Source organism: Dryobates pubescens, chromosome 38 (genome assembly GCF_014839835.1).
Source record: "Dryobates pubescens isolate bDryPub1 chromosome 38, bDryPub1.pri, whole genome shotgun sequence".
Classification (NCBI taxonomy): domain Eukaryota; kingdom Metazoa; phylum Chordata; class Aves; order Piciformes; family Picidae; genus Dryobates; species Dryobates pubescens.
Window position 1 is genome coordinate 1233508 of NC_071649.1, and position 16598 is coordinate 1250105.

The 16598-nt window shown below is 49.3% G+C and overlaps 1 protein-coding gene across 1 annotated transcript in view; it reads left to right on the top strand.

The window, feature by feature from the left end:
- Positions 1 to 16598, top strand: part of NPSR1 (neuropeptide S receptor 1) — a 70054-nt gene that overhangs the window by 52955 nt on the left and 501 nt on the right. The window contains 2 exon segments of the mRNA XM_009899846.2: positions 7625 to 7701; positions 13152 to 13241. Of these exon segments, the coding sequence (XP_009898148.1) occupies positions 7625 to 7701; positions 13152 to 13241 (167 nt within the window).

The window sequence follows — 16598 nt, forward strand, 5'->3', positions numbered from 1 at the left end:
GCTGCATCCCCTCCGCACGAACAAAAGGCAAGGAACAATAGGGCAATGTTGGATGATGAATAGAAGCAATTAGCAGGGAGCTTATGTGTGCTCCCCCCCCCCCCTTTCCCTGCTGCAAAGGCCCATTTGACTAATAAATACTGAGGTACGTTTGTCAGCCTTGGCAAAAGTGGCATCGAAGAGTGGAAAGGAGAAAGATATTGATCAGTTCCGAAGCACAGAATGGGTCGGAAGGGACCTCCAGTTCTGGGGCCCTCAATTTAAGAAGGACATTGAGACACTTGAAGGCGTCCAGAGAAGGGCAACAAAGCTGGGGAGGGGTCTGGAGCACAGCCCTGTGAGGAGAGGCTGAGGGAGCTGGGGTTGCTTAGCCTGGAGAAGAGGAGGCTCAGGGGAGACCTCATTGCTCTCTACAACTACCTGAAGGGAGCTTGTAGCCAGGTGGGGGTTGGTCTCTTCTCCCAGGCAAGCAGCACCAGAACAAGAGGACACAGTCTCAAGCTGTGCCAGGGGAGGTTTAGGCTGGAGGTAAGGAGAAAGTTCTTCCCAGCAAGAGAGATTGGCCATTGGGATGTGCTGCCAGGGAGGTGGTGGAGTCACCATCCCAGGAGGTGTTCAAAAAAGGATTGGATGTGGCACTTGGAGCCATGGTTTAGTTAGTCATGAGGGGTTGGGTGATAGGTTGGACTTGATGATCTCTGAGGGCTTTTCCAACCTTATCAACTCTATGATTCCAAAGGTCATCCAGTCCAACCCCCCTGCAAGTCAGCAGAGACATCCTCAACTTGATCAGGTTACCCAGAGCCTTGTCCAGCCTCACCTTGAATATCCCCAGGGACAGGGCCCTAACCACCTCCCTGGGCAACCTGTTACAGTGTTCCACCCCCCTCACAATGTGCCACCAGGGTTGGGGTTTTTTTTGTGCTGTTATATTACAGTCATGAGCTTTTAAAAGAGTTTCTGTGCTTAAATATGGGCAGATCAATAACTGCTATTAATATCAAGACAGAAGGCATTTTGCTTCCCCCAAATCCAAGGGATCTAGGCAGACAAATCAAGGTGGAGTGGGGCTGTTCACAGCAGCATTGGTATGACTAACCACCAGTGAGTTATTTACACAGACAACAAGCGCTGTAATTAGCAGCGGGGTCAAATTAAACACCACCACCAACTAATAACATGCTACAGTGAGCATAGGTCTTAGTTCTGCAGAATTTGGATCAAGCTAAATTGCTTTTGGAGGTGCAATGAATTTAATTTTGCTGAGTTACATCCACAGTCTGAACCATATTCTTCTCTTTTCCTGCCACCTCAACACATATGCATAGAGCAGGGCTAGGAAAAGGAGAGGATTTTCAGGTTAGCAGCAGGTCCTTTCTGGCTTGTGGTCTTCACAGCTCCTTCTCCAAAAGGCCAGGACTATTTTTCCATCCAGATTTGACTAGTGCAGCCAGCAGGTGGAGGGAGGTGATTCTCCCCCTCTACTCCACTCTGTTGACACCCCACCTGGAGCACTGTGTCCAGCTCTGGAGCCTCTATTGCAGGAAGGATCTGGAGGGGCTGGAAGGTGTCCAGAGAAGGGCCACAAGGATGAGCAGGGGGCTGGAGCTGCTCTGCTATGAGGACAGACTGAGGGAGTTCAGTCTGGAGAAGAGAAGGCTCCAAGGAGACCTAATTGTGGCCTTCCAGGATCTGAAGGGGGCTACAAGAAAGCTGGGGAGGGACTTCTGAGGGTGTCAGGGAGTGATAGGACTGGAGGGAATGGAACCAAACTAGAAATGGGGAGATTGAGATTGGATGTTAGGAAGAAGTTGTTGCCCATGAAGGTGGTGAGACACTGGCACAGGTTGCCCAGGGAGGTGGTGGAAGCCTCATGCCTGGAGGTTTTGAAGGTCAGGCTGGATGTGGCTGTGAGCAAGCTGCTGTAGTGTGAGGTGTCCCTGCACATGGCAGGGGGGTTGGAACTGGTTGATCCTTGAGGTCTCTTCCAACCCTAACACTTCTGTGATTCTACTCCACCTGAGCTCTTTATTTCCTTTCTTTAGTCTCTTACCTGCAAATAACCACAGGATCATAGCAAGGCCTAGGTGAGAAGGGACCTCAGAGATCATCTGCTCCAACTTCCCTGCCATGGGCAGGCACTCCTCTCCACTAGACTCAGCTGCTCAAGCCCTCATCCTACCTGGCCTTGAACACTCCCTGGCAGGAGGCAGCCCCAACCTCCCTGGGCAGCCTGTTCCAGAGTCTCACTATCCTCTGAAGAGCTTCTTCCTAAGATCCAGTCTAAACCTCAGCTTCAAACCATTCCCCCTTGTCCTATCACTGGACACCCTTCTGAGCAGCGCCTCTGCAGTGCTAGGTTTGCCCTGCCTCTCTGTGTGCTCGGTGTGCTCTTACATCTTGGCACTGAATGCTGAGCACCTTGATGTGAAGAGGAAGGAAACTGATTACAATATGGTCAGAATGGTGCAGCCTGTGGCTGCTGAGCACCTCCTGCTCATTTGAATACCAGTTGTTGCCTCTGCTCATCTGCCACTTCATTTGCCATCAAGTGGAAATTTCTTTCCACCCTTGGAGATATCATCCACTGCTGTGTTCTCCCTCCAGCTGCCTCTTCCAGAATAAAATAAGTCACAAAGGCATTCTGAACTAAGCCTGCTTTTCCCTTGCAAGGAAAAAACACAACTTCTGTTCCAGAAGTGCTCTCTCCCTCTCTCTCTTTTTATTGTCATGGCTTTAAAACACACACAGATGCCTTTTATGACCCTATGCTTTGGCTGACACATTTCTGGCAACTCTTTTGTCTAGCTCCATGCCAGCATAGCTGGGGATAAAAAACACCCAAAACCAAAGGATTAGGCACTAATAAGATCTGGAGTCCCAGAGAGATCAAAGCATAAAGGCATAATTGTGGCTGCCAAAATGGTTGCTGGGAAGCTTACCTAGCATGACAAGTGACTCCTCTTTCCTAAACCCCACTCTAAGCAGCTTTACACCTCCTCTGGTACTCTACAGATAAGGAAGGCTCCAGTGGAGCCAGCTACAGAGAAAAAGGCAAAAAAAAAAAGACCAATACAAGTCCACTGTGCTGGCAGCACTTTAGAAGCCACTGGATTAAACCAGATAGCTGCTGTAGCTGCATCTGCTGCAAGGAAGGCTCCTAACAGACTCTACAGTCAAGTGGGCAGGAGGAAAAGCAAGTGAGGAGCCTGGCTTTGAAACCTAGCAGACTCTACAGTCAAGTGGGCAGGATGTCTAGGATGGGAGGAAAAGCAAGTGAGTAGCCTGACTTTGGAACCTAGCAGGCTCCACAACCAAGTGAGGAAGATGTCTAGGATGGGAGGAAAAGCAAGTGAGGAGTCTCAACTGGAACCTAACAGACTCTACAGCCAAGTGAGCAGGATGTCTAGGGTGGGAGGAAAAGCAAGCGAGGAGCCTGTCTTTGGAACCCAGCAGACTCTACAGTCAAGTGAGCAGGAGGAAAAGCAAGTGAGGAGCCTGACTTTGAAACCTAACAGCCTCTACAGTCAAGTGAGCAGGATGTCTGGGATGGGAGGAAAAGCAAGTGAGGAGCCTGACTTTGTAATTCAACCTGTATGGCTCTTGGCTGGAAGTAGAGAGCTGGAATATTTTGCCTATGGAATTAGGCTCCTTCATCCTGCTGCTTAGGCAATTCTGAATGGGTCCTGCTGGACACATGCAGCTCTGCATTGGAAGAGATAAATGTTTCAGCTGCAAATACAAAGGTCAGGCTAGGGACAGCAAGCCAGAGAGAAAACAGCAACAGGGCTTTTAGGAGCTGGCTGGGAATTTTCTTGAGGTGACAGCACTTACAGAATCACAGAACAGCAGGGGTGGGAAGGGGCCTCTGGGGATCATCTGGGTCCAAACCTCCTGCTAAAGCTGGTTCACCTAGATCAAGCTGCACAGGATCATGTCCAGATGGACTGAGAAAGTCTCCAAAGAAGGCTCCACAAGCTCTGGGGCAGCCTGTTCCAGCGGTCACAGGAAATGATTTTCCCCTTCTGTTTAGGTGGAACTTCCTGTGTTCCAGTTTGTGCCCCTTGCCCTGTTGCTGGGCACCACTGGAAAGAGGTTGGCCCCATCCTCTTGACACCTGTCTTCTAGCGGTCAATAAGCATTGATAAGATTCCCCCTTAGCCTTTTCAATCTAAACAGCCCCTGGTCTCTCACCTTTTCCTCATGAGAGATGCTCCAGTGTCTCCTCATGGGCTTTGTAAACCTCCATTGGACTTCTCTTTAGTAGTTCCCTGTCTGTCTTGAACTGTGGAGCTTCTACTAGATGTAGTACTCCAGATGTGGAGAGCAAACGGGGAGAAGAATCTCTCTCAACCTGCTGGTCACAGTCTTCTTAATGCACCTCAGGATACCCTTGGCCTTTGTGGCCATAAGAGCACACTGCTGGCTCATGGTAAACTTGGTGTCCACCAATACCCTGAGGTCCTAATTATAACTTCCTTTATAATCCATTCTTATTCATTAGGACAATCAAAGGAGAAACCACAGGATCCCAGGATGTTAGGGGCTGGAAGGGACCTCCAAAGACAGGGTCCAACCCCCCTACCAGAACAGGACCAGAGAATCCAGCACAGGTCACACAGGAACAAATTCAGATGGGGCTTGAAAGGCTCCAGACAAGGAGACTCCACAACCTCTCTGGGCAGCCTGCTCCAGTGCTCTGGGACCCTCACAGTGAAGAAGTTCCTCCTGATGTTGAGGTGGAACCTCCTGTGCTGGAGTTTATATCCCTTACCCCTTGTAGAATAGAATAGAATAGAATAGAATAGAATAGAATAGAATAGAATAGAATAGAATAGAATAGAATAGAATAGAATAGAAATAGAATAAACCAGGTTGGAAAAGAGCTTTGAGATCATCGAGTCCAACCTATCACCCAACACCATCTAATCAATTAAACCATGGCACCAAGTGCCCCATCTGGCACACTCACAGGGAGCAAGTAGGCAGAGCCTGTTCCCTCCCTCTTGACCCACTCAGACATTTATAAACATTTATTAAATCCCCTCTCAGTCTTCTCCTTTCCAGACTGCAAAGCCCCAGGTCTCAGCCTCTCCTCACAGGCCATGTCCTCCATGATACATGAATTTTCCCACCCTTGTCCTACAAAGCCCAAAGGAACCCTCAAGTGCACCAACTGACAAACAAACAGCTTGGTGAAAAGCCAGGAGCTAAAGAGAAACTGTTCAAGTCAGCTGGGAGCCATGCTGGACCTTTGAAGGGATTAAGGCAGGCAAGCTGGAGCCCACGGCAGACGCAAGCAGAGCCCTCACGGGGCAAGCATGCTAATCCTCTGCTGCACAGCCCAGACTGCACATCCCATTCCCAGCCCTCACCTACTGAGCCTGGCAACCAGATGACTCTTCCACAGAATGGAGACCTCCAAGGCACACAAATGCTGCTTTGGCAAGTGGGGCTAGGAATTGAGGCTGCTAGGAAAGGCTCAATGCATCAGTCTGAAAGCTCTGCTAAGAGTAATGACTCTCCTGATAGTAAACATAAATCACATGATGGTAAGCCATGGGTTTTATCTCTATAAAACACTCTGAAATAATCTCCTTAGTTGCAGGGATTTTTATTTTTTTTCCATAGATTGATCACTAAGGTTTAGGGAAATCAATCATAGAATGGGTTGGGTTGGAAGGGAACTTCAGAGGTCATCCAGTCCTATCCCCCTGCAGGGAGCAGGGGCATCCTCCTCTAGAGCATAGAATCAAAAAAGTTGGAAGAGACCTCAGAAATCATCAAGTCCAACCTGTCACCCAACACCTCATGACTAACTAAACCATGGCTCCAAGTGCCACATCCAATCCTTATTTGAACACCTTCAGGGATGGCGATTCCACCACCTCCCTGGGCAGCACATTCCAGTGGCCAAACTCTCTTGCTGGGAAGAACTTTCTCCTCACCTCCAGCCTAAACCTTCCCTGGCACAGCTTGAGACTGTGTCCTCATGTTCTGGTGCTGGTTGCCTGGAAGAAGAGACCAACCCCCACCTGGCTACAACCTCCCTTCAAGGAGTTATAGGCAGCAAGAAGGTCTCCCCTGAGCCTCCTCTTCTCCAGGCTAAGCAACCCCAGCACCCTCAGCCTCTCCTCACAGGGCTGTGCTCCAGACCCCTCCCCAGCTTCATTGCCCTTCTCTGGACAGGTTCAAGTGTCTCAACATCCTTCTTAAAGGGAGGAGCCCAGAACTGGACACAGGACTCAAGGTGTGGCCTAACCAGTGCTGATCACAGGTCAGAATAATTCCCTGCTCCTGCTGGCCACACTATTTCTGATCCAGGCCAGGATGCCACTGGCTATCTTGGCCACCTGGGCGCACTGCTGGCTCATGTAGAGCTGGCTGTCAACCAGAAACCAGATCAGGTTGCTCAGAGCCTCCTCCATCCTGACTTGGGTTGCTTGTAAGGATGGGGCATCTACCAGCTCCCTGGGAAACCTAGACCAATGTTTCACCAACCTGCCCTGTACAAAATCCCTTCCTTTTGTCTGTGATGGTCAAGCTGCCCCAGCTCCCCCCCAAACACTGCAGTCTACTGCAAGCAGAGCACAACAGCTCCCGTTATGCTGCTTAGTTTTTTGCATCAGCAAAACATGGCAACCCAAGGGCATTAGCTGGAATATTCTGAAATTATTTTTGTCTTCCTTAGCCAGGAAGGAAAACACCACTCAGAAGTGTGCTGTTGCTTAGTGATTCTAGCTGCACATTATGAGTGCTTGCAGGAGAAGAAGGCAGACAGAGCAAGGCCTCCTATTATTTATAGATATATATAATTTTCCCCCCCTGTAATCTGCTGAAAAGTTAACTTCATCATCCAAGATGTGAGTCCAAGCAGCTCAAAAGAATCATTTTTGCCTATTCCATATTAAAGAGATAGAATTCCAGGTTTGTTATCATAGAATCAATAAGAGATCATCAAGTCCAACCTATCACCCAACACCTCATGACTAACTAAACCATGGCTCCAAGTGCCACATCCAGTCCCCTCTTCAACACCTTCAGGGATGGTGACTCCACCACCTCCCTGGGCAGCACATTCCAATGGCCAATCTCTCTTTCTCCTCCCCTCCTGCCTAAACTTCCCCTGGCACAGCTTGAGACTGTGTCCTCTTGTTCTGGTGCTGCTTGCCTGGGAGAAGAAACCAACCCCCACCTGGCTACAACCTCCCTTCAGGTAGCTGTAGAGAGCAAGAAGGTCTCTTCTGCAGCTGCCAAGCCCACAAGCACAGCCCTGTGCAGAGGAGAAGTGTCTTCCTAGGCAGATTTGGCCTCGACTGCCTCAGAGTCCCCAAGGAACTCTGGAGCCTGCAAGATCTTGGCCAACTCATTGCATTCCTCTGCATCCCTGATTTGACATCTGCAAGTCTCTATGAGAGAAATATTTTATTGATTACTCTTGTTATCATCATCATCATCATCATCATCATTCCTATTATTGCTACTATTATTATTATTATTCCTCTGAATAATAACAATCATCTCTCTGAGCTCCTTGCACACAGAGAAGTTACATTCACAGAGCACAAATGAGTTGGGATGCCAGTAAAATTTACTGTGCCTCATGCCTCTCTCCCTTCTGCAGTGTCATATACTCCATCGTGATTCGAACCATTTGGATGAAGAGCAAAGCTCAGGCTGTCATCATATCCAGCTGCCCTGGTGAGTCTCACATCTCCAGCCTCCTGATTCAAATCCCACCAGTTCCCCCCCAGACCTAGTTGCTCCTGGACATCTGTTGCCATATTGGGCCCCTGTCACTGCAGTGAGGGTTCTGTAATTGCTCAGGACTCTCTTCTACATCCTACAACTCAGAATCCCTATTAGAATCACAGAATTGGCAGGGTTGGAAGGGACCTCAAGGATCAGCCACTTCCAACCCCCCTGCCATGGCCAGGGACACCTCACACCACAGCAGCTTGCTCACAGCCACAGCCAGCCTGGCTGCAAAAACCTCCAGGGATGAGGCTTCCACCACCTCCCTGGGCAACCTGTGCCAGTCTCTCACCGCCCTCATGGGGAACAACTTCTTCCTAACATCCAATCTGAATCTACCCATTTCTAGTTTCATTCCTCTCCCTGACACCCTCAAAAGTCCCTCCCCAGCTTTCTTGTAGCCCCCTTCGGATACTGGAAGGCTACAATTAGGTCTCATGGAGCCTTCTCTTCTCCAGACTCAACAACCCCAACTCTTTCAGTCTGTCCTCATAGCAGAGCAGATCCAGCCCTCTGCTCATCCTTGTGGCCCTTCTCTGGACACCTTCCAGCCCCTGTAATAGGGGCTCCGGAACTGGACACAGTGCTCCAGGTGGGGTGTCACCAGAGCAGAGCAGAGACCTCTTCCTAGAACTTTCCCCATTTCCAGGATAGGTTTTGGGGTTTCTTTTTGTTCTAGAAGATGCTTAAATAATCTTGGTTTTTTGGGTTTTTTTGCTGTGTTTTCATATGACCTTGCAAGCCTGGATCTTGGTCAAGATCAGAAATCCCTGGCTATGGAAAGCCATAAAATGAGCTGAGCTTTCCAGCCCAAGACCATAAACATTTTTGGACTGCTCTGATGGGAGTCTGGCAAAGAATCTGAGCACAAATCATTTCAAACCCCTCACTTGGTCAGCTGCCTTTCCTTACAGTTATGAAGATAAGTGTTCATTTACCCTAATGGGGTTTGCAACACAACTGGAAGAGGACACAACCAGTTGGTGGAGCCAAGTGGGGAGTGGATACACATCAACCTGTGGGGACCAAGTTGCTGGTGCTTGCCTGAAAGCAGCAGCATCACAGGAGAAAGTGTCCTAATATGATGTTGCACATAGTCAGCTATCCATATGTCACAACCTGATAGCTGCCAACTGTAATCTAAGACTTACTCCTCCTCTGAAAAGATAAAGCAGAACTGATTTCTGATGACACAGTCAGCATTAGCTGCTCTTAGAGTCACAGAATGGTTTGGGTTGGAAGGGACCTCCAAAGCTCATCTAGACTAGCCCCCCCCCTCCCCCTGCAGTCAGCAGGGACATCCTCCACTAGATCAGGCTGCTCAGACCCCTGTGGAGCCTGACCTTGCATATCTCCAGGGATGGGGCCCCAACCACCTCCCTGCCCAACCTGTTCCAGTGCTCCACCACCCTCATGGTGCAGAACTTGTTCCTAACATCCAATCTGAATCTGCTTTTCTCTAATTTCAAACCATTGCCCCTTGTCCTATCTCTGCAGGCCTTTGTAAACAGTCCCTCTGTAGCCTTCTTGTAGCCCCCTTCAGGTACTGGCAGATTGCTCTAAGGTCTCCTTGGAGGTTTCTCTTCTCCAGGCTGAATACCCCCAGCTCCCTCAGCCTGTTCCTCATAGTAGAGGTGCTCCAACCCCCTGATCATTTTCATGGCCCTCCTCTCAACCTGCTCCAGCAGGTCCATGTCCTTGCTGTGTTGAGGGCTCCAGAGCTGGCTGCAGTGCTCCAGGTGAGGTCTCACCAGAGAAGAGTAAAGTGGCAGAACCATCTCTCTCTGTCTGCTGGCCACGCTGCTTTTGATGCAGCCTAGGATGTAATTCCAGTATTCTGCTCTGCAAGTCAGCAAAAGATTTCCTGTAATATCAAGTCCAGATTAATGTCAAGATTGGGATATTTCACTGACAGCAAGCCCACAATAATTTTATTTACTTCCCCCACAAATTCCACAGCCTTGATATGCTATTTACATAAGAGATGCAGAAAGTTGTGTCCACGGAGTTATTTCCAATTCATAGATTCATTAAATGGTTTAGGCTGGAAGGGACCTGAAAGATCATCCAGTTCCAAACCCCTCCCCCTAAGCTATGGTTGATTGCATTAAGCAAAATTCCAGCCCCTAAAGTTTGGACTACAAGAATTTAAAGATGCTTTGATGAAAATTCAAAGTGCTGGGTGCTGCACTTTGGCCACAGCAACCCCTTGCAGTGCTACAGGCTGGGCTCAGAGTGGCTGGAGAGCAGCCAGGCAGAGAGGGACCTGGGGGTACTGGTTGATAGTAGGCTGAACATGAGCCAGCAGTGTGCCCAGGTGGACAAGAAGGCCAATGGCATCCTGGCCAGGAGCAGGAATAGTGTGGCCAGCAGGAACAGGCAAGTCATTGTGCCCTGTACTCAGCACTGGTTAGGCCACACCTTGAGTCCTGTGTCCAGTTTTGGGCCCCTCAGTTTAGGAAAGATGTTGAATTGCTGGAAGGTGTCCAGAGAAGGGCAACAAAGCTGGGGAGGGGTCTTGAGCACAGCCCTGTGAGGAGAGGCTGAGGGAGCTGGGGTTGCTTAGCCTGGAGAAGAGGAGGCTCAGGGGAGACCTCCTTGCCATCTACAGTTACCTGAAGGGATGCTGCAGCCAGGTGGGGGTTGGTCTCTTCTCCCAGGCACCCAGCACCAGAACAAGAGGACACAGTCTCAAGCTGTGCCAGGAGAAGTTTAGGCTGGAGGTGAGGAGAAAGTTCTTCCCAGCAAGAGAGATTGGCCATTGGGATGTGCTGCCCAGGGAGGTGATGGAGTCACCATCCCTGGAGGTGTTCAAGAAAGGATTGGATGTGGCACTTGGAGCCACGGTTTAGTTGTCAGGAGGTGTTAGGTGACAGGTTGGACTTGATGATCTCTGAGGGCTTTTCCAACCTTATTGATTCTATGAGAAAAAAAAAGATCACCTTCTTGTGCATTCGCTGTGGGGGAAGCCAATTATTCTGAGCCAGCAACATGAACAGAAAATTGACATTAATAATGAAACCAGGCATATTATTGCCATCATGCTGCTGCTGGGATTCAAGTACAAACCTGAGTCTCACAGACATTTAGTGTGACTTCAGAGAAAATGAGATCAACCAGCCTTGATGTCAGACTGAATAGGATTTGCCTCTCGATGCGAGCCCCACTTCATCTCTGCCAAGCCAGCCTAACGGCATTGCAGATTTCATTACCGAGTCAACAGGGAGAGTAAACTGTGTGACTGATTATCCAAAGCATCAAAAAGAGGAAGAGATTAAGAGAGTGGAATATGTAGCTTTGAAAAAAAAATAATATATATATATATATATCCCTGGGACTGAAATGCAGTTAGAAGTGAGCAGGTAGGCTGTTTTGGCAGGTTGCTGCTTCTCTTCTCTTCATTATAGCTGCCGGGTTGCCTTCAGACAATGTCTCCTGTGACACTGCTCTGGCTGAGTTTTGGCACATGGATTGTATTAGGCTGATACAGCTTGGCACACAGGGAGGGATTTTCCTGAGATAGGATAGGGTAGGGTAGGGTAGGGTAGGGTAGGGTAGGGTAGGGTAGGGTGGGGTAGGGTAGGGTGGGGTAGGGTGGGGTGGGGTGGGGTGGGGTGGGGTAGGGTAGGGTAGAATAGAATAGAATAGAATAGAATAGAATAGAATAGAATAGAATTAACCAGGTTGGAAAAGAACCTTTGAGATCATCAAGTCCAACCTAGCACCCAACATCATCTAATCAACTAAACCATGGCACCAAGTGCCTCAGCCAGTCTCTTCCTAAATACCTTCAGTGATGGTGACTCCTCCACCTCCCTGGGCAGCACATTCCAATGGCCAATCTCTCTTTCTGGGAAGAACTTCTTCCTAACATCCAGCCTAAACCTCCCCTGGCACAGCTTAAGACTGTGTCCTCTTGTTCTGGTGCTGCTTACTTGGGAGAAGAGACCAACCCCCACCTGGCTACAACCTCCCTTCAGGGAGTTATAGGCTGCAAGGTCTCCCCTGAGCCTCCTCTTCTGCAGGCTAAGCAACCCCAGCTCCCTCAGCCTCTCCTCCCAGGGCTGTGCTCCAGACCCCTCCCCAGCTTTGTTGCTCTTCTCTGGACACCTTCCAGCAATTCAACATCTTTCCTAAACTGAGGAGCCCAGAGCTGGACACAGGAGTCAAGGTGTGGCCTAACCAGTGCTGAGTTCAGGGCAGAATGGCAATGTGTAGAACCTGGTACTTAGATGTGTTACATCTCATTTAGTGCTGAGTGTCAGGAGTAGGGAGGGATATGGGTATGCTGGAGGGAAAGGATGGCATCCAGAGGGATCAGGGCCAGTGCCAATCTGATGAAGTTCAATGAAGTCAAGGGCAAGGTCCTGTACCTGGGTCAGGGCAATCCCACACACAAGTACAGACTGGGTGAAGAATGGATAGAGAGCAGACCTGAGGGGAAGGACTTGGGAGTGTTGGTAGGTGAGAAGCTCAACAGGAGCTGGCAATGTGTGTTTGCAGCCCAGGAAGCCAGGTGTATGCTGGGCTGCATCACAAAAAGCACAGCCAGCACCTTGAGGGAGGTGATTCTGACCCTCTGCTCTGCTCTAGTGGGATCCCATCTGGAGTATTGTGGCCAGCTCTGAAGCCTCCAACACAAGAAAGATATGAAACTTGTGGACTGGGTGCAGAGGAGACCTACAACTGTGTGCTTGAACACCTCTGCTATGAAGACAGGCTGAGAGAGTTGGGGATTGTTAAACCTGGAGAAGAGAAGGCTGCAGGGAGGTCTTGGAGCAGCCTTCTAGTATTTGATGGGGCTTCCAGGATAGCTGTAGAGGGACTTCTTACAAAGGCATTTAGTAACAGGTCAAGAATGAATGGATTCAAAGTGGAAGAAGCTAGGTACAGATTAGACATTAGGAGAGTATATATCTCCATGAGTGTGGTGAGACACAGGAACAGCTTACCCAGAAAAGTTGTGGAGTCTCCAACACTGGAAGTGTTCCAAACCAGTTTGGATGGGGCCTTGAGCAACCTGGTCTAGTAGGAGGTGTCTTTGGTCCATGGCAGAGGAGTTGGAGCTAGATGATCTTTAAGATCCATTCCAACCCAAACCATTTTGTGACTCTGTGAATACCCAACTGCCACAATTCTTCAGGAAGATCTCTTCTGCTTCTGTTTCCCCTTCTGGTTTGGGGTGGCTCATGTTCTGAGTGCCTGACTTGAGTAGGTTTGCAAGTATCCAGATTTCAGGAACTACTGAGTCCCTCGCTGACCCCAGGGAAGGATGGGCACTGGATCACTGTCTTTCCTCTGTGGGCATGCACTGACACACACATAGTATCACAGTACAACTGACACACACATGCAGCACCCTTATTCTTTTACTACCTGAACTGTTCTTTCTCCAGGTGGCAAAACCTCTGCCGGCTACACCAGCCGTGGGTTCATATCCAGGGCGAAAGTGAAAGCCATCAAGTACAGCATTGTGATCATCCTTGGTAAGTGAAAAGCTCCAGGGCTGGTAGCTAGGGAGGATGCTGATGTCAGGTTGCTGGTCTTCCTCAGCAACCTCTGTCCTCAGCAGATAAAGTGCAGCAGATGGCTCAGAGAATGAACTTTACTCAGCCCCCCTGACTTGCCTTCTGACTTTGTCCTTCCCCTCTCCTCTGGCTGATAAGCTCCTATTAGGCATCTGACATAAGGCTCAAATGCAATGATGTGAGCAGCTCCTCCTGGGCATAAAGAAAGAAAGGATAGTGCCTAAAAGGAACAAAGGCAGAGGGTGATGGTTTTAAGCTAAAAGAGGGAAGATTTAGACTAGTAGAAGGAAGGCATTTTCTACAGTGGGTGCAGTGAAACTCTGGCATAGGTGGCCCAGAGAGGTGGGACCTGGAAACATGCCAGGGCAGCTTGGATGGGGCTCTGAGCAACCTGATCTAGTTGAAGATGTCCCTGCTAACTGCAGGGTTGGGCTTGATGACCTCTACAGGTCCCTTCCAGCCCAAACCATTCTATGATCACCTTCCCTTCCAGCCTGGACTGGTCTTTCAGGCTCAGAGACTATGCATGGCATGTCAGGTGCTGGGGCAGTGCAAGGGGGAGGAAAGAGAGGCAAGGGATGCAGAGCAATTGAGCTGATGTCAGAAGTGTGTTGACTGCCAGTTGGGAAGAACCAGCTCTCCTTTCCCAGCTGGGCAGCAGATGACTCAGTGCAGGTGTCCTCTGTCTCCCAGGGAGATGACATTATCCTGACAGAATTAGGAGGCTGACATTCTAACTCAGTGAATAAAGGCAGCGTCACAGAGGGCTTGTGATTAGCTGCCAGAGACAGGCAGGAAGGAGACTGAAGCTCTTTACTCCCAAGGGCTGGTAGTCATCCCCTGGCTCTGACAAAGAGAATGCTTCTCTCCCCAGTGGAGCACAAATTTCAGCTGGGATGCTATGGTGATAATAGCTGCTACAGGGGTGCTCAGCTCACTGTTTAGAGGTAGCATCTGCAGGCAGGAGAGAGGCTGGTGTGATTCATGCTTTTTAGTAGCCCCAAAATAGCTTCTCTGAGCCTGAACTTCTCTGTATGGCACTGAGAGACAGTGTTTGTCAGAAACAGCTGCACCATTCGATTTGAGGAGCTCACCTGGACCTTGGTAACGTTGAGGCACTCAGCATCCTTTGATCTCCAAGCAGATTACAGTCCTTAGCATTCATGGATTTCTTTAAAGCTCTGATGAGGCCATGCTATTATCCACAGGCTGGCACTGTATGGCTGTTGTGGTGGGACCTGGTCAAGGGCACTGCCACTTGGGTTGCTCTACAAAACAAGTAGGGAGTTCACCTCTGCCTGCCTTGCACATTCAGTGAGCATTCAGCTAACCACCAAGGGAGCAATACTGATTAATGTGACAAGAAAACAAGCATGAGGCCACTCTGATGTATCCCTGGGGTCAGGGAGAGACCAGATGTCTCATTTCACAGGTACTTGAACCCTTCTAAGCCTGGCACCTAAAGCCTACAGAATCACAGAAACATTCAGATTGGAAAAGACCTTCAGCATCCCCAAGTCCAACCCAGAACCCTACTCTACAAGGCTCACCCATAGAATAGAATAGAATAGAATAGAATAGAATAGAATAGAATAGAATAGAATAGAATAGGTTGGAAAAGACCTTTGAGATCATCAAATCCAACCTATCACCCAACACCATCTCATCAACTCAACCATGGCACCAAGTGCTGCAGCCAGGCTCTTCCTAAACCCCTCCAGTGACGGTGACTCCACCACCTCCCTGGGCAGCACATTCCAATGGACAATTACTCCTACTGTGAAGAACTTCTGCCTCACATCCAGCCTAAACCTCCCCTGTGTCCTCTTGTTCTGGTGCTGCTTGCCTGGGAGAAGAGACCAACCCCCACCTGGCTACAACCTCTCTCCATGTAGTTGGAGAGAGCAATAAGGTCTCCCCTGAGCCTCCTCTTCTCCAGGCTAAACCATCTCCCCAAGCACCACATTCAAACCACCTTTAAACACAGCCAAGTTTGGGGACTCCACCACCTCCCTGGGCAGCTCATTCCAATCCCTGACCACTCTTGCCATGAAAAAAAATTCCTACTGTCCAGTCTAACCCTACCCAGTCACAGCTTGAGGCCATTTCTTCGTGTTCTGTCACTACCTACCTGTGAGGAGAGACCAGCAGCAGCCTCTCTACAATGTCCTTTCAGGTAGTTGTAGAGAGCAATGATGCCTCCTCTCAGCCTCCTCTTTTCCAGACTAACCATCCCCAGCTCCTTCAGTTGCTCTTCATCAGATTTATTCTGCAGGCCTTAGCTGAGCAAACTGCCTGTCCCAGCAGTCCTGTGTAGGTGGCTGTAGAAACAGAAAGGGTAATCAAGCACTGGAACAGGCTGCTCAAGGAGATGGTGGAGTCACCATCCCCAGAGGGATTTAAAAGCCATGTAGGTGTGGTGCTGAGGGACATGGTTTAATGGTAACCTGGCAATGCTGAGTTAATGGTGGGACTTGATCTTAAAGTGTGTGCTTGATCTCTGGGCAACCTGATCTAGTTGAGGATGTCCCTGCTTACTGCAGAGGGGGTTGGACAGGATGACCATTGGAGGTCCCCTCCGACCCAGACCATTGTGTGATTCTGTCTCTTCCATCCCCAAACAATTCTATGAATCTTTGATTCTAAATCCTCACTCAACAGCCTTTGTCAAAGGAGGTGTCCTAGGTATTTGTGAGGGACACGCAAGTAAAGGTAGATCTGTGGCTTCTTCACTTCCACCACCTCTGAACAAATCAGGGGCTGTGAACCAGGTACTCATTTCTTCCCTTCCCTCAAATGGTGGTACAGGAATTAGTCTTCCAGCACACTCCACACACACACAGCACCTCCAAACAGCCAGATGCCAAATGCCGCCGTTGCTCTGCCCAGGGGTGGTGTGAGTGTGTCACTCCTTGCTCCTGGGTGGCTGAGAGCCCTGTTGTAATAGGTAGCTGTGACAGGCAGCGGTGCTTTGATAGTGTGTGTACATTTAGATTGGCTGCTCACTCCAGGGACCTTTAAAAGAGTGCTTCACTGTAACTGATGATGCTTTAACTGGATACCTATTTACCCTTTATGCGTTGTGGAGTGCTCAAAAGTGCCTCCATGTGTCTAGAGGGAGCACTCGAAGCACTTAGAGGGGCACACACAGTATACTTTATGGGCATTCCAAGGAAAACAAAGACAAATAAAAGCACAATCTAATAACCATTCTCTTAAATAAGGCCCTGAACAGGCAGAAGTATTTACTTTTTTCCCCCTCCCTTTGCATGAACAATGAATATTTTGTGTTCAGAAAGCCTCTGCTTGTCTGTG